The 23,802-nt window shown below is 52.9% G+C and overlaps 2 protein-coding genes across 3 annotated transcripts in view; both read right to left on the bottom strand.

Annotated features, from left to right (window-relative positions):
• Nucleotides 1–5,142, bottom strand: part of AHRR (aryl-hydrocarbon receptor repressor) — a 93,292-nt gene extending 88,150 nt beyond the window's left edge. The window contains exons 1-2 of the mRNA XM_043489133.1: nucleotides 4,543–5,142; nucleotides 2,592–2,734 (exon numbers count right to left, since the gene is read on the bottom strand). Coding sequence (XP_043345068.1) covers nucleotides 2,592–2,734; nucleotides 4,543–4,688 — 289 coding nt within the window. The 5' untranslated portion in view covers nucleotides 4,689–5,142. The remainder of the gene's footprint in view (nucleotides 1–2,591; nucleotides 2,735–4,542) is intronic.
• A 161-nt stretch (nucleotides 5,143–5,303) lies between these two features.
• Nucleotides 5,304–20,288, bottom strand: PDCD6 (programmed cell death 6). Of its 2 annotated transcripts, none has more exons than XM_043489139.1 (6): nucleotides 20,103–20,288; nucleotides 19,177–19,238; nucleotides 13,902–13,946; nucleotides 12,888–13,046; nucleotides 8,540–8,649; nucleotides 5,304–5,874 (listed from the first exon to the last, which is right to left on the bottom strand). In XM_043489139.1, exons 1-6 carry the CDS (start codon nucleotides 20,195–20,197, stop codon nucleotides 5,776–5,778), a joined length of 570 nt encoding a protein of 189 aa, XP_043345074.1. In that variant the 5' UTR covers nucleotides 20,198–20,288; the 3' UTR covers nucleotides 5,304–5,775. The 2 variants fall into 2 exon arrangements, with proteins under 2 accessions (XP_043345074.1, XP_043345075.1); XM_043489140.1 differs by having other exon boundaries at nucleotides 12,894–13,046; nucleotides 20,103–20,284.
• Nucleotides 20,289–23,802: the final 3,514 nt, after the last annotated feature.

Here is a 23,802-nt window from a genome sequence, read left to right as displayed (position 1 = left end):
ATGTCCAGTTCTAACTATTGCTTCTTGACTTGCATACAGGTTTCTCAGGAGGCAGGTAAGGTGGTCTAGTATTCCCAGCTCTTGAAGAATTTTTCAGTTTGTTGTAATCCACACAGTCAAAGGTTTTGGCATAGTCAATAAAGCAGAAGTAGATGTTTTTCTGGAACTCTCCTGCTTTTTTGATGATCCAATGGATGTGGGCAATTTGATCTCTGGTTCCTCTGCCTTTTCTAAACCCAGCTTGAACATCTGGAAGTTCACGGTTCATGTACTGTTGAAGACTGGCTTGCAGAATTTTGAGCCATGCTTTACTAGCGTGTGAAATGAGTGCATTTGTGTGGTAGTTTGAGTATTCTTTGGCATTGCCTTTCTTTGGGATTGGAATGAAAACTGACCTTTTCCAGTCCTGTGGCCACTGCTGAGTTTTCCAAATTTGCTGGCATATTGAGTGTAGCACTTTCACGGCATCATCTTTTAGGATTTGAAATAGCTCAACTGGAATTCCATCACCTCCACTAGCTTTGTTCATAGTGATGCTTCCTAAGGCCCACTTGACTTCACATTCCAGGATGTCTGGTTCTGGGTAAGTGATCACACCATCATGATTATCTGGGTGGTGAAGATCTTTTTTGTACAGTTCTTCTGTTTATTCTTGCCACCTCTTCTTAATATCTTCTGCTTCTGTTAGGTCCATAGAATATCTGTCCTTTATTGTGCCCATCTTTGCATGAAAAGTTCCCTTTGTGTCTCTAATTTTCTTGAAGAGATTTCTAGTCTTCCCCATTCTATTGTTTTCCTCTATTTCTTTGCATTGATCACTAAGGAAGGCTTTCTTATCTCTCCTTGCTATTCTTTGGAATGCAGCACTCAAATAGGTATATCTTTCCTTTTCTCCTTTGCCTTTAGCTTCTCTTCTTTTCATAGCTGTTTGTAAGGCCTCCTCAGACAGCCATTTTGCTTTTTTGTGTCTTTTTCTTGGGGATGGTCTTGATCACTGCCTTCTATACAATGTCACAAACCTCTGTCCATAGTTCTTCAGAACTATGGACACTCTGTCTATCAGGTCTAATCCCTTGAATCTATTTGTCACTTCCAATGTATAGTCATAAGGGATTTGATTTAGGTCATACCTGAATGGTCTAGTGGTTTTCCCTACTTTCTTCAATTTAAGTCTGGATTTGGCAATAAGGAGTTCATGAGCTGAGCCACAGTCAGCTCCCGGTCTTGTTTTTTACTGACTGTATAGAGCTTCTCCATCTTTGAAGAAAACGCTTAGTCGTGTCAAACTCTTTATGACCCCATGAACTGCAGCACACCAAGCTTCCCTGTCCTTCATTATCTCCTGAAGTTTGCTTAAACTCATGTTCATCGAGTCGGTGATGCCATCCAATCATCTCATCCTCTGTCACCCCCTTCTCCTTCTGCCTTCAATTTTTCCCAGCATCAGGGCCTTTCCCAATGAGTTGGCTCTTTGCATCAGGTGGCCAAAGTATTGAAGCTTCAGCATCAGTCCTTCCAATGAATATTCAGGGTTGATTTCCTTTATGAATGACATCACAGTAATCGAAGTAGATGCCCCAACCACTAATGCCAAAGAAGCTGAATTGAACAGTTCTATGAAGACCTACATACAAGACCTTATAGAACTAACACCAAAAACCAGTCAAAACATAAAAGTTGGCAAAACATAAATGTTGCAAGATATGGAGAAAGTGGAGCTCTTGGCCACTGTGGGTGGGAATGTAAAATGGAAAACAGTCAAGTGGAAAACAGGATGGAAGTCCCTCAAAAAATTAAACATAGATCTACTATATAATCCACCACCTAGGGGATAGAACTGAAATAACTGAAAGCACGGTCTCCAGGAGGAAACTGTCCACCCAGGTTCACAGCAGCATGTTCACGACAGCCAAGAGATGGAAGCAGCTCAAGTGTCCATCAGCAAATGAGGAATGATCACACTGTGGTCCATTCATACAACAGGTGATCATTCAGCCTTAAAAAGGAAGGAGATTCTAAGACAGGCTCCAGCATGGGTGGGCTTTGAGGACCTGGTGCTCATCGACGTGCAGGAGTCCCAGGAGGACAGACCCTGCAGGACTCGCTCACACAGGGGCCCAGAGGAGTCGGGCTCCTGGGACAGGGGGTGGTGGGCAGGGGTGGGGAGTTGGTGTTCACGGGGACAGCGCCCCGGCTTCACGGGACGGAGAGTCACAGGGAAGGTAGTGTGAGACTGCACAACACTGCGTGCACTTCATACCGGTGAGCTGCGCACTTAAAGCTGGTTAAAATGGTAAACTTTCTGTTATGTATATTTTAACCATCATACAACAGGTAAGAATCTCTGCCTTTACCCATTTTCCCAAGAGGTACGTTCAGACTCACACAGGCTGGCTTCCCGGAGCCTCCAGCCTGGACACCGATGAAATCCTCACGTGCGCCCTGGCAAACTTTCACGTTCACAGTCACCCTCACAATTGCCCGTAAGGGGAGAGCAGCCACATCGCACACTGCTCCTCACATCAGCTCCGCCTGCAGCCCCCGACACCCCACCCTGGGCCCCTGCCTGCTCCCCCTTTGACCAGGCTCACCTGGATTGCGCAGGTGACTCCCCCAGCTGGCTGTGGTGACGAGTGGTGACCAGGGTGGTGGCCGGACGATCACCTTCTTCATGGAGAACTGGGCTTGGAAGCTAGGTGAGAACAGCGGCATCTCGGGCACATCCGTCATGTTCCTGGGAGTCAGACACGGAGCTGGGTCATCAGCTCATGACACCCGTGGGGAAGGAGCGCGAGAGAAGGCAGCCAGGGGCGGGGCTGCGTGACCAGGCATGAGGCAGCAGATGGCCTGGCCTCCTGCACGGCCAGTCCCAAGCCTCACCTCCCCTCCCCTCCCCCCCACCCCTCCCCCCCACCCCTCCCCCCTACCGAGGCTGGGCCGGCCTCCCGGCAACCCTTCCTCTGCCCCATCCCCGAACCGACTCTCAGGGGCCCTGGGCCGGCCTGAGCGTGGAGCATCCTGACAAAGAAAAAGCCCCAGAGCTGTTTCCACCCTCACGACCGGTGCCCTGATCCCTCGGGTTTCTCTGTTGCTTCTGGAAATTCCACGCCTGCAGTCAGAGCTCGGGTCTGGGTGAGACCCAGGGTCAGGCGGTCTTCCAGGTGGCACAGCACCGCCCCCGTGTGGCCGACTGGTGCTGAGACCAGTCAGGTGTGGCCCTGGAGGGAAGGGGTCCCCATCTTCCTGCGCGCCTGCCTGGGCGGCCTGGGTGGGGCTTGGGGACCCCCCAGCCCTTAACTCACCTGCCTCTCCCGCGGCAGCAGCGCTCCCAGCCCGCACACCCCCACCTGTACGTGCACTGGTACAAACCCAAGAGTCCACTGAGGGTCCGTGCAGAGTATATACCAGACCACCCACCTGTGTGCCTGAAGTGCCTATGAGTACCCCTACTACCCGCCTGTGTGTGTCTACCACTGGCTCGTGTACCTGCACCAACTCTGTGTACTGTGCCACCTGAGCACATCTGTATCACATCAGACCTCTTTGCAATTCTGCAACTTCCCTCTCCCTCACTTCCCTGAATCAGGGGACGTCCCCAATCACACGTGCACAGGTCCCTGACTGCGGCCGGCCCACACTGAGAGCAGGCAACTCAATGTCTGCTCTGTCTGGGCACAGGCCCCAGGGATCTCCAGAAATTGAAGGCAGACCATGCACTGGGCAGGTTCCTCAGTGAAGCTGGGAATTGCTGTCACCCCAGACCAGCTTCAGCGATCCCGGATACTGGGGTCCAGGGGGAATCCAGGGCCTAAGGTACTGCAGCGGTGGGGGCGGGGGGGTGGGGTGGGGAGGACAGAGAATGGTGAGCGGCCCACATCACAGGGGCCCAAAGTGCAAATGCCGGATGCCTGCCCTCCCTCTAAGCTTGCTATCTGTGCAGGCCAGAGCTCATGGGACAAACAAGCATGGCACCTCCCAGGGGAGAGGGACCATGCTGTCCACACTTCCACCCACTGGGGACCAATTATCCACACCTGGGGAACCGCCAGGGGAAGTGGGCCCCACTGTCTACATCTCCGTCTGCTGGCGAACCTCCAGGGGAAATAGGCCCACTGTCTACACCTCTGTCTACTGGGGAACCTCCAGGGGAGGAGGGACCCACTGTCTACACTTCCATCTACTGGGGAACTTCCAGGGTAAGTGGGCCAGTGTCTACACGTCCATCTACTGTGGAATCCAGGGGAAGTGGGCCCCACTATCTACACCTCCATCTACTGGGAACCTCCAGGGGAAGTGGGCCCACTGTCTACACCTGCATCTACTGGGGAACCTCTAGGGGAAGTGGGTCCACTGTCGACACCTCTGCTACTGGGGAACCTCCAGAGGGGAAGTGGGTCACATTGTCTATACCTCCATCCAGTGGGAGACAGGGAGATAGACTAGGGGCAGTTTTGGCTGAGGCAGTGGGTACCAGGTACAAGATGAGTCAAGCTGCACACCCGGATGTCCCGGGCCTCAAGAGTCAGGAATTTGGGAACCGACCTCCGGAGTACAACTTGTGAATGTGGGCTGGTGTCCTCAGAAGTGTTTCGAAGTGTAGAGATCCATGAAGGGTAAAGGTCAAGTGTAGAGATCCATGAAGGGTAAAGGCGTGGAATCCTCAGAGAACCCCTTGGACCTCCGACCATGAGCTCACAAGGCCAGTTGGAGCCCCACAGATTCTTTATCTCAACCCCAGGTACTGTGCTCAGTGATGTTCCTTGTAATCAGACACTGCAGATAAAACTCACAGCTCCCCAGGCTCCTATCTGCCACCAGCACAGGTCCCCCAAAATGGACCCCCAGTTTCTGATGCCCCAGATCCATTTATGGGTCACTGACACCCACCCAGAAGCCCAGCCCAAATCTCACAGCCCCAGCCCCAAATCCTGGTTTAGGGAGGCACCTTTAAAGGGCGAGGGCACAGGAGCCTGAAGCGAATCTGCGGGGGCGGGTGCAGGGACCCGGGCCGGCTGGATGCTGAGCACACAGGGCGGGGCCGGCTGCACCCCTGCTCCACATTCACGTGTGAAAAACTCTGATCAAGTCCATCAGAGGGCAGAGGTACATCATTAGTAAGTGAAAGAAAGACCACTCCTTTCCAAATTAAACTTGGATTTGTATTTCCAAAGTTTTACCAAATGTAAACCAACTCCTGTCACAGAGGATGGACAAATCTTGGGACTCCCATGACCAGGGCCAGGGGACACCCCAGGTTGCTGGACCCCTCGGAGCTCCAGGTGAGTGCAGCTGAGACAGACGGGCACAAGGATACGTGTGCTTTATTGCTTATGCTGCACATTCAAGTGAATACAGTAAACCCCCTTTAAAAAGTAAGGCACGTGAGTGGCCTTCTGTGCAAGTTCCATATTATTTAAAGTTCCTAATGGCTAATAAAGTATTTCCACTCTAGAACTAGAGCTATCTAAAAAAGCACATGATAAGTTTTTTGCAAGCAGAATACCTGAAACATTATTATGTTATCTCATGGCACAATTAAACAGCCTCATATCAAATGTCTGTATCTAAGGAAAGATATAACTATTGTTACAAGTGGGAAACGTTAACCAGCTTATCCACATATATACAGTTGGGTCCCCAAACAGTAGTTATACAAAATTTAAAGAAAGAACAGTATCTAACTGCATTGATGTCTGTTTCATTAAAGGTAAGAGATTTGGCATTTTCAGTCTTTTTTTTTCCATAAGTCATGCTGGTATTTGCAGAAAGGCAGGGTCATACGATGCTGAAGACCATGGACAGATACTGTTCATATGACACTTGGATCCAGCCGTCCTGGTCTGTATCGTAGCGTCTGAATATATCTGTCAACCTCTGAGGAAAAACAGCATGTATTTAGACCTGACACTTACCAAACAGAAGGAACACAGTGTATTGGTAAACAGACATTCAGGAACCCAATTTCAGAAGAGTTCCTGTCTCCACATCCCACACCCCCAGCACAGGGAGGCAAGGCAGGTGTCCCTGACAACCCCCAGGGCAGGCCGGTCCGCCCAGGAGATGGGGGTCGGGCAGGACAGCGGGCGATGGGGGGAGCCCAGTGTGTAGGCCACAGCCCCGGGTCCTGGTAGGGCCTCTGGCCCCAGAACAAGGTTTCCCCACAGTGGGTGATGTGCCTGGGTCCTCCTTTCCCACCCTAAGACCGTTCTCCCAGGACCCTCCCTGAAGGCTCCCCTCTGTTCTGGCGACAGGCTTCTCAGGACGAAAGGAAACCAGCCCCCACTGGGCCCCAAGAACCTGCCCCCCCGGGGGGGAGCCTGGCCGCAGAACCAGAGGGTGGGGTCTTCTGTGCCAGCCCAGTCCCTTGTCCCGATGCCCACCCTCCCCATCCCCTCCTGGCTGACCAGCCCCCAGGGCTCCCCCTCAGTCAGCTCACAAGTCCAGCAACCAGACCACAGGGACTGGGGCGGCCAGGTCAGCGCCGCCTGAGTGACAGAAGCTGGAAACCACCACAGGTTCAGAAGAACCCAGACAGGAGAAGACAGAGCCCAGTCTCATTGAGACCTTGGCAGCTGCCTGTCCACCTGCCCCAGGACCGAGCAAGGCTGCAGCCTGGCCTGTGAGCTGAGCCTCCCGCACCCATCTCCAGTTCCGGCCCTCTCTGTCCCAAGCTGGGCAATCGATGGCCAACAATCAACAGGCTGACCCAGGTGACGGTCCACGTGGGGGTGAGCTGGAGCTTCCTGTGTGGCCAGCGCTGGTGTGATACAGACCACAGAAACTACAGCAGCAGTCCCCTCTGCTGGGAGACACGCGTGGTTTCCCTTTCTTTACACGTGAAGATTTCTACCACTTTTCACATTGTTTCATAAAAACAACTTTCAAAAAGGCTTTTTCTTTCTCAAAAGAGGCAGATGAAAGAAAACACCTCTGAGGGCTTCTGAGGACTTTCTGCAGGTGGCCTGCAGCTGAGCCTTTCCTTTCTGACCCCCATCTCTGTGCAGAGTTTGGGCTCCTTCTCTAAGGGGCGGGGGCAGGGACACCAGGCCTGGACAGCGGGCAGCCCACAGTCTGTGCTCAGTCTACAGGCAGAGAGGACTCAGACCCTGTTATTCCAGGGGCTGAAAGCGACATAGGATGACCTCTGCTTATGCAGATATAAGGATCAGCTGGTTACTTAGGGGACATAACCTCAAATGAAAATCCCAACCCACAGATCCTGGTGAAATTTCTATATCACACCTATTCCTAACACATTCTGACAGCACAGAAGCGAAAGCGTTGGCCGCTCGGTCGTATCCGACTCCTTGCGACCCCAGGACTGCCACCCGCCAGGCTCCTCTGGCCACAGGATTCTCTAGACAAGAAAACTGGCGTGGGTTGCCATGCCCTCCTCCAGGGGATCTTCCCAACACAGGGATCGAACCTAGGTCTCCAGCATTGCAGGCAGATTCTTTACTGTCTGAGCCACCAGAGAAGCCCTGTAATCTCACCTCACCAGACCCTGAGAGGGAGACACCTGGCATTCCAATGAGCCACCGAAGCACAGGGCCTGGCCGGCCCAGATTCCCCAGGAAAGAAATCAGGACAGCAGGTCAGGGAGAGAAACCTCAGTCATTCAACTATCGCTGTGAAAAGGAGAGCCCTGAGAATGTCCCCCAGGTTACCAGTCACACTGATAACCTCATGCCCTGCACACCTCTCTGCAGATTCTAAAGACATCAAAATGGTTTGGATGTAAACAGCAAGGGTGTCTTTCAGGGCCGGGTTCTACTGAAATACTTCTGGAAAACACATTTGCTTCCCATAAATGGAACTGTGTCAGAATTATGAGCTAATGGAGTATTATATGGACTTGGCTATGAGGTGGTAACTGCTGACTCTAAATAATGGGCACATGGGTTGTCTTCGCTATTATTATTATTGAGACTTCTCACAATAAAGACTCTGAGAGACATAAGGGTTTACACCAATTCACTGCGTTTTCTAAAGCTGAAATCTAAGGAACTTGGCCCCCCACCTGGAGACAGGAGCAGGGCCTGTGTGGGAACAGCCAGGCGGGTCAGGTGCTGCTGCCTCCACCCTCAGAGGGCGTGCCCGCCCTTGGTTCCTCCTGGGTGAGCCAAGGGACCGCAGGAGGAGCCAGCTCGGAGAGGCCTGCGAGGCGGCGGGCACTGCAATCATCAGCCCACCAGGCACTGCTCCCGACTCCTGCTGGGGCGCGAGCCTCACGTGAGGGCGCAGAGCAAGCCTCACGATAAAACCTTCTCCAATACTCAGGAAGAAACACAACACAACACCAGGTATTCATGTAAACCGCTCGCTGGATCCCTTCCAAATGCACGGCTCTCAGGGTTTCCAGGGGAGGAGGGACACGCTGTCTACACCTCTATTTAACAGAACTAGTTACTTCTCCAAAAAGCACACTCACTTCTGTAGGTTCTAGAGGCAGTCTTATGCGTCTGACTCGCTTCAACTGCCGAAGCACGGGGCTTCAGGTGCCCACTGCCCACCACCCCGGGCCTTCTGGTGGTGGTACCTGCAGCACGATGCAGCCCTGGATGAAGTCGTCGAAGGCGATCTGCCCCCGGCCTTGTCGGTCGAACTTCCGAATGAGGATGTCGTGAAACTGGTCAGAGAGCCGGTACCCTGCAGGGGGGAGGGCAGAGTCAGCCCCATGCCCGCCCCGGAACCCAGTCTCCCCCCACCCCCAAGAACACAACGGGGGCCCCCCAGTCAGGCCCGGGGGCAAGCACATGGCAAAGCGCCGAGAGCTCCACAGAGTCTCTGCACTGTGCCCTCAGCCCCACGGAGGCGCCCTCCTGGAGGGACCACGGAATCACTCGTTCACACCAACTCCAGCGCTACAGTCGCCCTGCAGGGGCTTCTGAAATATCAACCTTCTTAAAAGCCCCTACTGGTAAACTTTACTTCATTCTTAACCTAGTGGTGAAGTTGTCAATAACTCAGCTGTCCTGGATTATTCGCTGCTAGAGAATGCTTTGCAAAATAAAACCTCACTAAGGCTCCCAAGGAGACAAAGTGTAAACTTAAGGACAGGAAGTTAACTGATGGCCCCTCCGCCGCATCAGCCTTTCCCTGACATCAGGACGTCAAGGCTGCGAGGATGCGGCAGCTGCACTCAGACGGAGCTCCGGAGGGCCATCCCGGTGACTCGACTCCCCCTCCAGTGCCTGAGCGGCCTGGCCTCCAGCAGGGATACCCTGGCTCTCTCAGCCCTTCCCTCCCCACCCCCCAGTCTCACCACCCGTGTGACCGTGGCTTCCTTACTTATTCAGGAGACAACATCCAGGTGCAAAATATTTTTACCACTTTTCAGTCTCGCTGGAATCTTTGCAAGGATAGGTACACCTATTATCTGAGTGAATGTCACAGTTAATTACCTGTATAAGCACTTCATCACTTTACTGAAAAAGTCAAATGTGCACACACGTGACAGTACCTTCCAGAGTGGTCAGCGAGCTCCTCACATCCCGTGAACTAATCCAGGCCCCCGGCCCTGCAGCTGAGCAGCAGACAGGACCCTCCTACACCTGGCACAGCCTGTGGCCAGACAGAGGCCAGGCTGGAGCGTGCACTTGGGACTTGGCACAGGGCAGCGCTTGTCCAGCCCTCGCTGTCCCACGGGCTCCCACCCAGGCTGGGGAAGGACGGCGAGACGGTGACAGGGACACAGCATTACGGAGACCGGGGCTCGTGGAACCAGACAGGTGCCACTGGGTCCACTGACCCGCTGGGCCCACTCCACCCTCCAAATCCCAGATGTGGGCCCACCTCAGCAGCCTGTTCTAGGCCGGTGAGGCAGGCGGAAACCCTGCCGGCCACCTCACTGCGTGTCATGCACGTCCTCCTAGAATGCCCCCTACCCCAAGGCTGTACTTCCAGTGGAGGGAACAATCCCTTCTTCCCTAAGAGCTAGCGAGGTGGCCTGGTGCCTCCACTGACCACCCAGCGCCCACTTGCAGCACCAGGAAGAAAAGCGGATGCCAGTCAGAAACTATGGCAGTGGACAGACGCAGCCAATGGCACAGACAGGGGTGGGGGCTGCCATGGCCCTGTTAGGGCCGTAACTTGGTCAACCCGACCATAAAGACGCCGTTGACCTGGTCAGGGCAGCTGATGGCCCGGGCTCTGGGATGCAGAGTGGGCGCGTGTGTGGCAGGGCTTGGACTCCGCTGCATTAAAAGGTGCAGAGCAGGTGCAGCACAAGATGGAAAGCAGCCAACGAGGGTGACGAGTAATTGGAGGCTCACTGCCCCTGCATGATGTCCCCACAAACCATGCTGGATTCAGGCTGCCAGGGGCTGGGTGCAGGGCTGGGGCGGGAGTGCTGGAGGGGCGCTTGTGGTGGGGAGCCTGCCTTTGTCAGGGACAGCAGGACTGTTTGTCCCCCCCGAGTGGAGTGTGTGGCCTTGCCTTACATACATCTTACTTTCCAGTCTCTGCACCTGGCATGCAAAACATGCTGTTTAGTCACTTAGTCGTGTCTGACTTTTTGCAACCCCATGGACTGCAGCACACCAGGCCTCCCTGTCCATCACCAACTCCAGGAGTTTGCTCAAACCCACGTCCATCGAGTCGGTGATGCCATCCAGCCATCTCATCCTCTGTCGTCCTCTTCTCCTCCTGCCCTCAATCTTTCCCAGTATCAGGGTCTTTTCAAATGAGTCAGCTCTTTGCATCAGGTGGCCAAAGTATTGGAGTTTCAGTTTCAACATCAGTCCTTTCAATGAAGACTCAGGACTGATTTCCTTTAGGATGACTGGTTGGATCTCCCTGCAGTCCAACGGACTCTCAAACGCCTTCTCCAACACCACAGTTCAAAAGCACCAATTCTTGGGAACTTAGCTTTCTTTATGGTCCAACTCTCACATCCATGCGTGACTACGGGAAAAACCAGAGCTTTAACCAGACGGACCTTTGTTGGTAAAGTGCTGTCTCTGCTTTTTAATACACTGTCTAGGTTGCTCATTGCTTTTCTTCCAAAGAGCAAGTGGCTTTTAATTTCATGGCTGCAGTCACCATCTAGAGTGATTTTGGAGCCCAAGAAAATAAAGTCTGCCACTGTTTCCATAGTTTCCCCATCTACTTGCCATGAAGTGATGGGACCAGATGCCATGATCTTAGGTTTTTGAATGTTGAGTTTTAAGTTGGGTTTTTCACTCTCCTCTTTCACCGTTATCAAGAGGCTCTTTTATTCCTATTATGGAGCACCTAATAGGAATAAAAGCCTAAAAGATGAACAGATGGACCATCAAATCCAGCAGGTGGACCATTCAGGGTCACATAGCCCTGCCAGGGTTGGCCTGAGACCCCATGTAGGGGGGTGAGAGGTCAGAGGGCACCTTAGGGTTTCAGCCGCCCTGACTCCCTCACGCGTCTGCTGAGCAGCTCCAGCTTGACTGACAGACACTTGGTCTTAAAAACAAAAGAGGAAATTTCACTACCAGGGCAAAGCTTCTAATAGTTACTAACAAGTAACCGGCAAAAGGCTGACAAGTCACCTTGGGTGGGAGATGAGGAGCCAGAGGAGTCCTGAGAAATGGAGGACCAAGGGCAGGAAGGAAACCTGCGGAATAACTGAAGAAATGCTGCAGCAGAGCATGTCCTTCCTCCAGGAAAAGCTGAAAGTCAGGAAGGCTCTTGGCTCTGCCCCACACTGTGCAGCCTATCAGCATCTGACCTCCTGGGTCTGACCAGGACTCGCAGGCCAGAGAGCCAGAGACCGGCTGGTCAGCCTCGGTTTCCAGCCCGAGTCCAGGACATGACGGGTGCTGGCACTAAGAAAAAGTGGGTTCCAGGCCTGACAAGGTTAGAAACACTGTGGTCGGTGCTGAGAGCACCAGCCTGGAAATTAATTCAGAGGGTCCAGGTTCCAGTCGGCCAGGCCTCCAGCTCCCTCCTGCCCAGGACTGCTCTGTGGGGGACACCCCTAACGCTCAGCCCCCCACCTACGGGCACAGCAAGGTCAGCTGCATTCCAAGTTCTAATCCAGAGAACCCGGGGCCAATGTCCTGCCCAAATCCTGACCTGCTCCTGGTGGGCTCATGAAACAAACTCCTGTGGGGTCCCACAGTCTCTAAAGCAAGACAGAGACAAAGAGGAGAAGACAGCCGCAAAGGACAAACACAGAGCAAGAGGGGTGGGGGAGAAGCACAGCGATAACCACAAGGATCAAAACGTACTTTGTCACTGAAACCAGAAACAGCCAGAATAAAGTACACTGGACTCTTAACAGGAGGGCCCAGCGAACACAGGGCCGGGGGATTCACGCCCGTCAAACCAGAATTCTGGTGCAATGACTGCGTCCCTCCTCATGAACCCCAAGCTCCCCGCAGGCCCAGATGAGCCCCGGGACCAGGCCTGCTGACCGCTCTGGAAGGCACCATGGGAGCACCGCTCACAGCACAGCAAGCACGCAGGCTGTACACACTTGAGAATGAGGGCTTCCGTGCTCACGCTTGTGCTCCATGCAACCCACGGACTCGTCTTTTGTGGGCATTTTATCATCGGTCCGTGTATTCTCATGTCAGGGAACAGAAGCTGCTTTATATATGTAAGCTGTTTTATCTTGACTCATTCACTTTAAACTTTTTGAAAGCCACATTCTCAGCGTGACTGCGACACCACTTCACAAAAGAAAACTGCATAGCCCTTATCTCATTTTGGATGGAAAACCGCATAAAAGCCCCCAAGTCAAATATAAGCCTGCATAATAAAGAAACATCAAAAATGTAAAACTGCAATGTAAACAAAATTTCACATAGGCTACTTTCAAATCATTAAGCTGAACAAAGCAACAAGATACACGTTATGGCCCTTGGCTCCAAAATGAAATAGCTATGCAGTCAAGACAAGTGTTTTACCGAAACCTGAGAGGGCTTGCTTGAGCTCGTTCTTGTCGATCATGCCCGAGTTGTCCCTGTCGTACGTGCGGAAGACGTTCTGCCAGTCCGTGATGTACTTCCAGACACCAGTGAACTCACTGAAGTTCACGCCGGCCTTGTTCTCTCTGTCAAACATGGCTGAAGCGAAAGGGCACGGCTCAGCAGGAACCAGGGCAGAGGGGCACCCACAGCTCTGCAGGCTGGGCTCCCCCAGGACCAGCCCAGAACTCGGCCAGCAGGTCCCCAGGGGCTGTGGTGACACCAGCCCTACAGCAGCCAGGCGGGCGTGAGGCGGCTGTGAAGAGGGATGTGCAAACCGAACACCCTGGTAGATCCACAATAAGAATGATTTACACAGAGGGATGTTCCTCAGAAGCTGGGCATGCCCGCTCTTGGGAAGGAACCAGGGTGCAGAAGGGTCAAGGAGCCCACCCCAACCCTCCAGGCTCAGGTCTGGTTCCTGGAGCTGCCCATCCATCCCCCAGAGGATTCGCGTACCCAAGGGGGAGCTCCTTAGAGGGCTCGGTCAGGGAGGCCCGTTCCAATGAGAAAAAGACTACCGGCTTTTGGGTTCTTCTTTTTTTTTAAGCAAGATCCACCTTTCATTTTTAAAAAATCAACCTCATTTCAGGTCCAAATAAGAACTTGTAACTACATTTACATATAACTGCATGCAAAATGGACAGACAGGCATGTATGAAATCTCAGTCTGAGACACTGGTAACAAAACGTAGTGCGCCATCTGCCTCTTCAGGAAACTGAACTGCTCCTGGGGTGCACAGAAGTCACTCCAGCGGAGTGACTCATCACGTGAGAACTCAGCTGCTTCCTCCAGTCACAGCTGCGCAACCCAGGGGGAACGGAAGCATGTGCGGGAATGAGGGCGGGGCACACAGCGGACGCTGAGTGAAGGCTCAGGGATGGTGGGGCAGGCGAGACACCCGGAAGACAATCAGCCAGGAGCACAGGCCCGACGGGGTTGCCCATACTTACATATGATCGATCTGACAGTCACTGGATTAAACGGAGTCCAGGTGCCTGAAACAAACAGCAGGAATTAAGACAGAGCAGAATCTCTGAATCCCGTTTGTAACCCCAAAAGCCAGAGAAAGTAAGTAGCTTTCAACATCAAGACCTGAGAGCCACAAGACCTCAGTGGGGAGGCTGCCCCCAGACGACGGGTCCTGTCTACGCTGCCCAAGAGTCACTCCGGTCCAGCCACACGTTCACAGCTGCTCATGAAGACCTGCACCCGGCAGCTCGCCCCTCCTCACTTTATAACTAGAAACGGCTATTTTACCACTCACTGAACTTCCTAGACCCACAGCACCAGGTGAGCTGAGAAGAGGGTGCTCAGCCCTGCTAGGAGTGTCACAACCGCACTTCAGAAAACCCCACCCCCAGGGGCACCACCGCTCCAGGACCAGCGTTGCCCATGCGCCCACAGCGGCTGCACACACGGTGAGTGAACCTGCCCAAGAGCTCTGGAAACTGCAGCGTGAAGACAGGCTTACGAGCTCCTCCTAAAGCAACAGGCTGGGCAACACACTGTCTTCTCTGAAACTGTGAACAGAATGCATCATTCCATGATCAATTTCAGAACAGTAATGGGATCTTACCAAACATCTGTTATGAAGGGAACTGTTCACTCTGACAGATTTAGTAATTTAGAACCCTTCATAAGCTGTGATGATGGAATGTTCACCAGGTACCTGGAGCCCGAGGGACCAAATGCAGCTGCTGGACTCTTCCTGCCTCCCACAGCCTCCCTCTGATGCTGGCTGTGCCCACACCAGGAGTCCACAGGGACCGCCCGCCGGGGGCCCGTGCGCGGCCGCAGCATTCCGCAGACTCTGGAAGAGGAAGCTGCGCCCACTGCTCATCCCGATTGTGAGGAGGGCGTCCTGGTCACATCGGCAAATGAATTTTAAACAGAAGTGACTAGAGTAAAACAGTTAAATGATGCTGCAAACACAGGCACTTTGCAAGATAAAGGCCAGGCCCCTGTGGAGGCACATGTGGGTGGATTGGAGCTCCAGCTGACAGAGCTGGAGGATGGGAAACTGGGGACAGTAGAGGCCACCCTGGGCTGAGCCGGGCACGGAGACAGGAGACCCGCAGGCTGGCCAGCTCAGGAGGCAGAGGCAGGTTCCTGGTCCTTTAACTGGCCCTTCCTGCCACCCAAACCGGGCCGACTCGCCACAGAAACCAAGGGGTCACAACAACATCCAACAGTGAACAGACTCTCTGTTGCGTGCCGGGTCCTGTGGCCTCAGACTAAACATCAAAGCTTGACAGCCCCTCGTGACGCTGCACTTAATGCTTCAGTAATGCTAGATATCAAATACAACAGAGGGTCAGCCTGAAAACCTACAACCTCCTGTAAGAAAATGCACTGCGACGCGGAGAAGCAGACCTAACAGCCTGCTGGGTGCCCAGGACACACTGGGCAGGAAGAGTCCCTTCGGTGCCAGTGACCCTCACGCAGCTTTCAGGGCCAACCCCAATTTCAAACATTCCCACCCGCTTTCCTCGGTAACCAACGCGTCTAGGAATGTCACAGCCAAGCCTGCAAAAGATTTCCTGTCAGACTTCTACTTAGAAATATATGGTCTCTGTTCCTATAAGTCTTGCCTCAGTCTCATCCGAAAGAACCAAAGAAAACAGAAACACACACAGTATTTCCATGTACACTGAGGACACATAACTCTTTTCACCCATAATTCGAACACGAAAGGGCCACAGCTCCATGGCGGTGGGTGAGGGGCAGGGGGGGGTCACACCAGAAGCTCAAGATGTTTTCCTGCAACCCTCAGGAATACAGATGATTTTAACAAATTTATATCGGACTCTTTCTCAAAGGAGAAAAATGCCACTCTGCTCTGTGATAATATATTCTTCTTGCTCTCCAGAGTTTTCTTTCTAGAAATTGCATCCTGTTAGCACAGACGTGGATTTCAGTGAGAGGTTAGTGGGTGGAGTCGTCATGGCATCCAGCAGCAACACTGAATCAGCAGACGATCTGGACCTTTCACAGCACCACCGGCCGTCCCCTTCCACTTCACTGCAGCAGAGCCGGCCGCTCAGCCCTTCTGGGGGAAGCAGGAGCCACGCAGGCAGGCTGGGCGCACCCTGCAGGCTCACGTGGACTCTGCCAGGACCCTGGTGCTTCTTCAGGGTCAGAAATTCCATATCCCACCAGTCACCTTCACCTACAGCCTCAAAGAGGCACTACTGCTGGGTCTCTAGGAGAGCTGAAGTCCATTTTTATAAAAAACACCTCAAAAAGAATGTATTATATGACCTATTATTTAAAGTCCAACTAGGGATTCCCAGGTGGCTCATTGTAAGGAATCCACCTGCCAGTGCAGAAGACACAGGTTCGATCCCCCACCCAGGAAGATCCCTCGAGGCACGGAGCAACTAAGCGCGCGCTCCACGGCTACGCGCGCCAGAGCCGGTGCTCCTGACAGGAGGCGCCGCAGTGAGCAGCTCGGGCTCCGTAACTAGAGCGACCCCGCTCACTGCAACCACGAAGAATCCTCTGCAGCAACGGAGACCCAGCACAGCCATAAATAAATAAAGTCCAGTCTGAAAAATGCTTTCTCAAAGTATACCAATGTTATGTTACTGCAAACCTACAGAAGTACAAAAAAAGGGGCTTAAGCAAATTTAATTTCCAATAATTCGAAGTAACAATGTGGAAGTAAAAATTTTTTTAAAAAGTACCTAACTGAAGATAGTTTGTGACATGTTATTTTAGATGGCAAGACAGTCCTGCGTCTCTTCGCACCTCTTAACCACACCTCCCTGACAGCAGCTGTGGGAAAGCTCCCCCAGCAAAGAAGACATAAGGACTCAGTGTGCCGGGCCCACGAGGACTTCCTCAGGGCAGTTTCAGCTGATTCCAGCAGTGCCTCAGAGGCGCAGAGCTAACAGAAGAGGGAAGCCATGCTCTTTCGTGCTTTCAGCTTTTCCACCAGTAATAAACTAATTTCCTGAAATAATATTCTAGTCCTAATAGGAAAACAGACTTTCCAGGTGGCATTAATGGTAAAGAACCTGCCTGTCAATGCAAGAAACCTAAGAGACGCAGGTTCAATTCCTAGGTTGGGAAGATCCCCTGGAGAAGGAAATGGCAACCCTCTCCAGTATTCTTGCCTGGAGAATCCCATGGACGGAGGAGCCTGGCAGGCTGCAGTCCATGGGGTCACAAAGAGTCGGACCCAACTGAAGCAACTTAGCAATATGAAAACAGAGGTCCATTCCGGGGAGAAAACTGAAAGTCAAAATAACTCCAATCTTAACAACTCTGGGAATTCGAGGAGCAGGAAGAGAACTGACTCAGTGTCCATCCTCAGTGACTGAGGCTGGGAAACATGATACAACTGAAAACTAGAGACCAGCTTGAACTTCCTCCAGGACGCTGAGGCCCAGTAGCCAGAGACAGCTGCAGATACAACTCCAGGAGAAGGAGAGGAGGAAACAGGCAGCACCCAAGGAAAGGGAGGGGCCGTGGGTGCAGAGACAGGAGCGCCCAGACCAGGAGGAATGGCGGGCATCCTGGAAGGAGGAGCAGAGCCCGCTCGGTCGGAGTGAGAGCCACAGCGGGCCTGTGCCTTCAGGGGGCCAACAGGAGGAGGCAGGTGGGATGGCGCCAGGTGTGGGGGGAGCGCCTAGCTATGTGGGCACACATCCTGATTCCAGTGTGCGACCTACCTCTACTCTGGGGCTGAGAAAGGATGAGTGATCAGTACCCATTCATAACCAGACTTCCTGCAGAAAAAGCCTAATAGAATTTACAAAGATATTCACAGCACAGCAAAAACAAAGCAAACTCTCGTTATGCAGGATGGGAGGACAAAAGCCTAAAAAAGTAAGGGGTCCCTGACTATCAGTAAAATTTACCTCTTAAAATTCTCAGCTTGCGGCACTGGTGAGCTAGAAATTCAAAAATTTTAGCAGCTAATTTGAAGAGGAAAATGTGATTGGTTAAAAAAATCACAGTTTATAAGATACACACAAAACAGGTAGAACAGCCGTCACAAGTTGCTCCACACAAAACCCAGCACACCCCCAGGGAGGAGAGAAGGAGCCACGGCAGGTGGGGGGAGGGAGTCCCTACCTCCCTCTGGGCTAAGTGACTACCAGTAAGTTCTTACCCAGCCCCAACAGAAGCTGAGGAATCCCTCAGGGCAAATCAAGAAAAGTGACTCCACAGGGTCACCTTGAGATGGTCCTGATACACACTTAGTGGTTGGGTTAAAACACGTTCCCTCTCCAGCAGGCTCCTGGTTCAAGGCTGTGTTCTGACAGAGCCATTTGCTTTAACAACCAGCTGAACTGGAGGCAGTACTGACATCCTCAAGAGACAGTATTACCTGTATGATCCTGTAAATACCAACCGTTCACCAACAGCAACAGAGGAGTACCCACAGTGGGGGCACACCTCCCTTCCAGTCCAAGTGCAGGCCTGGGAGGCACCGTCCACCTCCCACAACACCAGCCTGCTCTCGTTGGTAAGGGTGAGCCTTTCAGCATCGTCATTACCTCTTAAAATCAATCCCTCTTCGAGTTTAAATGGCACCCCTCTGGAAGACACCACAAACTAAGGACCAGAAAAAGACAGTGGTATCTGATGGATCAAAAGAAGGGAAACACAGTCAGGTATTTACTGAAATAAGGTCTCTACTTCAAGTCAGGTAATTACTGAAGTAAGGTCTCCACGTCAATGGATTAATCACGCTGAGACCAGCAAAAAGGTGACTCTAAGGTGTGCCCCCAGAACCGGCACAAAGAGCTGGGATCTTCTCGCCCCCGTCTGGATGACTAGCATTCACTGACTGAAAAGCCTGAGCCCCGAGATCCGGCTGCAGGGCCACCAGCATCCCCAGTTGCTTCCCCGTCAGTGGGACCTTGGTGCCCCTCCCCGGAAGTCACAAGATGCAGTTACCAGAGAAATTCAACAGCCTTCAATAAACGGGAGGACCATCGGCTGTACAAAGCCAGGTTCCTGAAGCCCACACCCCAGCCTCCAACTCTCAGGCTTTTCCTGTGACCTCCATGCAGCTGCCCCCCAGCTCAGCAAGGACTCGGAGAAGCACTGACAGGACACCCAAGAAAGCACTCGACAAAACAAACCTGGAAGCCCTCCACCACAAGCCAGGGATTAAGTCTTAATGATACGGAAAATAAATCCAGGAAAGAATTTATTTACTATGGGTGGTCAGGCCTGCAGTTCACAAGTCCAGATGGCCGGTGCACTCACCATTGGACAGTGCTTGCTGAAGCTCGTTGTCGGATATCACACCGCTCCTGTCCTTATCAACCCTACAAAATTAAGATTAGTTAAACTGGCGATTCAAAGTGCAGGAAAAGCAATACAGGGCCAGAACCAAGGTTTACCTCTCCTGTCGATCCTAAATTAATTTCCCTGCTTCTTTCCCTTTGGCTGCTAGACTATCGCACTCCCACAGTCCCCTGGGGAATAAGTAAGCCTGTCTCCTTCACTGTCTGAGGAACTCCCCTGCCGAAGGCCAAGCTGCTTCTCCGTTTCTCTCAAGCCTTTCTCCCACAGCCTGTCTGAATTCCACCCAGATCTTGTCCTTTTCACAAACAGGAAAAGGTTCTCTTAGACACCTAAGTCACTCCCTGACCTTGAATCACTCTAGCATGGGGCGCCGATTCGCTGGAAGGACGACCGGGTACCGAAGACACTGCGGTGACGGTCCCCTGCGCACAGCCAGGGCCTGGCTCCCCGCCTGGTGTCAGGCAGCCTCGGCGAGCCCGCGTTTCTGCTCCCCTAACTGAACAAGCGTCCCCGGGAGACCCTCGTCCCAGAGCAAAGGCCCCGCTCTCGGGGGAAGAGGACGGAGGCCGAGCCTCCGGACGGCCGCTCTGCGCTCCGGGAAGTGCCCGGGGGCGGAGAGGAGGTCAAAGCTGGGGGGACGGAGCAGGCCGGGGGACCAGGGCGCCAGGAGGGAGGCCGGACTGCGGGCCGAGGGGGTCAGGGCGCCAGGAGGGAGGCCGGACTGCAGGCCGAGGGCGCCAGGAGGGAGGCTGGACTGCAGGCCACGCGGCCAGGGCGCCAGGAGGAGGCCGGACTGCGGGCCGAGGGGCAGGACGGGGAAGGCCCGGGGCTGACACCGAGGGAAGGGGAGGCCTGCCCGCGCCCGCCCGCCCGGTCGGCCGCACCTCTGGAAGACGTTCCACAGGAAGCTCTGGTCCGGCAGCGCGGCGCCCGCGGCAGGGCCGGCGCCGGGGCCCGGGCGGTACGGGTAGGCGGCCATGGGCCGAGGAGCGGCGGGGCTGAGGTACTGCTAAGGCGCGGCTGGGAAGCGGGCGGTGGCAGGTGGCTCCACTTCCGCCTCGGCGGGGGCGGGGCCGAGCGCGCCACTTCCAGGGGCGAGGTCACGGGAGCGAGCGCGACCAATCCCGTCGCTGCCCGGTTGCCAGGCAACGCCCCCGCGTCCGGCCAGCGTGTCAGGGTTCAGCGTGCAGCTCGGAGCTGGTGGCCGAGGCCACGCGGCCTCCAGGGTCACGGACGCGCGTGGGAGCTGCTTCTCCCGCGGCACAGAGTGAACGTGAAGGGCGGGGGCAGTTCCTTCGAGCATGGACCGTCCTTGCACCAAATGAAGGCCATGGAAGGACGGTGATGGAGCGGAAGAACGCGCCAGAGATTCCTGTGCTTTCCTGGACTTCTCTCCCGGCCCTGCCTGCGCTTCTCTGCGTTCCTTCCCCACACCCACTTTCTTCTCGGTACCACACGACGTCCCCTCCGGTGTCTGACAGGGCCTGGAGCTCCCCAGCTCGGTCTGCACGTACGTGACCAGGCCCTGATGTCCCCTGCTGACCATGGAGAGCGGCCAGCGTGTCCCTCCGGCCAGTTGAAGACGCCACCGCCTCCGTCTGGACTTCGACTGAGCCGGAGCGCCCTCCGCGCAGGGAAGCCCAGCTTCAGGGCGCTCCCGCCGCCTTCCAGGCTCTCAAGAGTGTTGAGCTGCTGATGCAATCTCACTGACTTGGTTCATCTTCCTCCCCTGCTTAGTTTGTGGAAGGGCCGAGCACCAAGGAAGCCCCTGACCCTTCCTTTCCTGAAGGGATTTCATTATTCAGCACTCCAAAGCTCTACAGAAGACCCTGGTTCGATTCCTGGGTCCAGAAGAGCCACTGGAGAAGGGATAGGCTACCCACTCCAGTATTCTTGGGCTTCCCTGGTGTCTCAGCTGGTAAAGAATCCGCCTGCAGTGTGGGAGACCTGATTCCTGGGTTGGGAAGATCCACTAGAGAAGGGATAGGCTACCCACTTCAGTATACCTGGGCTTCCCTTGTAGTTCAGCTAGTAAAGAATCTGCCTGTAATGAGGGAGTCCTGGGTTCGATCCCTGGGTTGGGAAGATCCCCTGGAGAAGGGAAAGGCTACCCACACCAGTATTCTGGCCTGGAGAATTCCATGGACTGTATAGCCCATGGGGTCACAAAAAGTCAGACAGGACTGAGCGACTTTCACTTTGATTTTCCAGGGCTCTGTATCTGACCTGTTGTTATTCTCCAGTTGTATTGTCCTCAGCCCCTTTTAACCACCAGACCATATGCTGGAGAGTTCTTTAAACTCTTTAAAGAGATTAAGGTATTCTGACTTGGGCACTCACACAGATTACAAACTCAGCAATGTGGCTTTTTTCATGACTTAATGAATTCAAGTGCTTTCTAGTTTTATCTTCCTAAAGCACTCACATCACTTGCTGACTAATCTTTTCTACAGTTTCCCACAGCTCTTTGATCTGTAGTTTCTGAAATTTGTTTATTCTGTCTCCCACCTCTGGCTCATTTTTCTCTGCTGCTGCTGCTAAGTAGCTTCAGTCGTGTCCGACTCTGTTCAACCCCATAGACGGCAGCCCACCAGGCTCCCCTATCCCTGGGATCCTCCAGGCAAGAACAATGGAGTGGGTTGCCATTTCCTTCTCCAATGCATGAAAGTGAAAAGTGCAAGTGAAGTTGCTCAGTCATGTCCAACTCATAGCGACCCCATGGACTGCAGCCTACCAGGCTCCTCCGTCCATGGGATTTTCCAGGCAAGAGTACTGGAGTGGGCCACCATTGCCTTCTGAGCATTTTTCTCTAGAACACTACAAAATTAATAACTGATTTTGCACCCAGTTTGTAAGTTTTCCAGCACAGAGTATACAGGGCAACTTCTGCAAGGAACTCCTCAGCAACTCTAGCTGGCCTTGGTCTCCCTCTCCCGAAAGTGACACAGCCTCCACCAACCCTTGGTTGAGTCTCCAGCCTGGATTGCCACAGCCAACACCAACCGTGGGGCCCAGAATTACTTCATTCTACTTTATGTTTAGTTCTAGGGGTTGGAAATGATTCATTCAAGGGAAGAATCAATTACTGAATCAACCCTAGTGTTTAAATATTGCTGTGTGTAATCCTTACACCAGAACCTCATGGCAAGGTACCAAAGTTCACATGCTGGCCTAAAATCTGTCAACTAAGAAAAGATGCACAACATGAGAGTTGTGAGTTTAGTTTTATCTGGGGCAAAATGAAGGAAACAGCCCAGGAAACAACACCTCAGATAGTTCTGAGAAACACCTCCAAAGAGGTATGGGTGGGGGGATCAACATACGTGATTTTGGTGAAGGGGGAGTTCATACAATCAAGCATTTATCTTACAAAAAGTGTTCTGCTAGTCACCAGAAGCTAACTTTACCATGAAGGGATTTAGTGCTTCTCTAGACATGAGATGTGGACTTTCCCGATAGCTCAGTTGTAAAGAATCCACCTACAATACAGGAGACCCTCGTTCGGTTCCTGGGTTGGGAAGATCCACTGGAGAAGGGATAGGCTACCCACTCCAGTATCCTTGGGCTTCCCTTGTGGCTTATCTGGTAAAGAATTTGCCTACAATTCGGGAGACTGGGTTCAATCCTTGGGTTGGGAATATCCCCTGGAGAAGGGAAAGGCTACCCACTCCATGATTCTGGCCTAGAGAATTCCATGGACTGTATAGTCCTTGGGGTCGCAAAGAGTCAGACATGACTGAGTGACTTTCACTTTCAGACATGAGATGCAAGGATTGGGATCATAAAATCAGTTCCTGAAAATATCTATCTAAAGACCTGTTCCACCAGTTTTCCTGGAGCACAGCGTGCCTCAGCCTCCACCCTGGACTCCTTTCAGGGTATGTCAAAGGTCAGCAGCAGCACAGGATTCGAGCCCAGCTGGGGCAGGCAAGTAGACGCTCTTACCTTGTCTAGTCACTCAGTCATGACTGACTCTGCAACCCCACGGACTGCAGTGCGCTGGGCCTCCCTCTCCTTCACCATCTCCTGAAGTTTGCTCAAACTCATCTCCATTGAATCAGTGATGCCATCCAACCTTCTCATCCTCTGCCACCCCCTTCTCCTGCCCTCAATCTTTCCCAGGATCAGGGTCCTTTCCAATGAGTTGACTCTTTGTATCAGGTGGCCAAAGGATTGAAGCTTCAGCTTCAGCATCAGTCCTTCTAATAGTCAAGAAGCAACAGTTAAAACTGGATATGAAACGGACTGGTTCAAAATTGGGGAAAGGAGTGCATCAAGGTTGTATATTGTCACCTGGCTTATTTAACTTATACACAGAGTACATCATGTGAAATGTTCGGCTGAATGAATCACAAGCTGAAATCAAGATTGCCAGAAGAAATACCAACCTCAGATATGCAGATAATACCACTCCAATGGCAGAAAGTGAAGAGGAACTAAAAAGCCTCTTGATGAGGGTGAAAAGAGGAGAATGAAAAAGCTGGCTCAAAATTGAACATCCAAAAAATTAAGATCATGGCATCTGGTCCCATCCCTTCAAGGCAAATATAAGAGGAGTTCTTGGGCTCCAAAATCACTGCACAT

Source organism: Cervus canadensis, chromosome 16 (genome assembly GCF_019320065.1).
Source record: "Cervus canadensis isolate Bull #8, Minnesota chromosome 16, ASM1932006v1, whole genome shotgun sequence".
Classification (NCBI taxonomy): Eukaryota; Metazoa; Chordata; class Mammalia; order Artiodactyla; family Cervidae; genus Cervus; species Cervus canadensis.
This window is presented reverse-complemented; position numbering and strand designations above follow the sequence as displayed.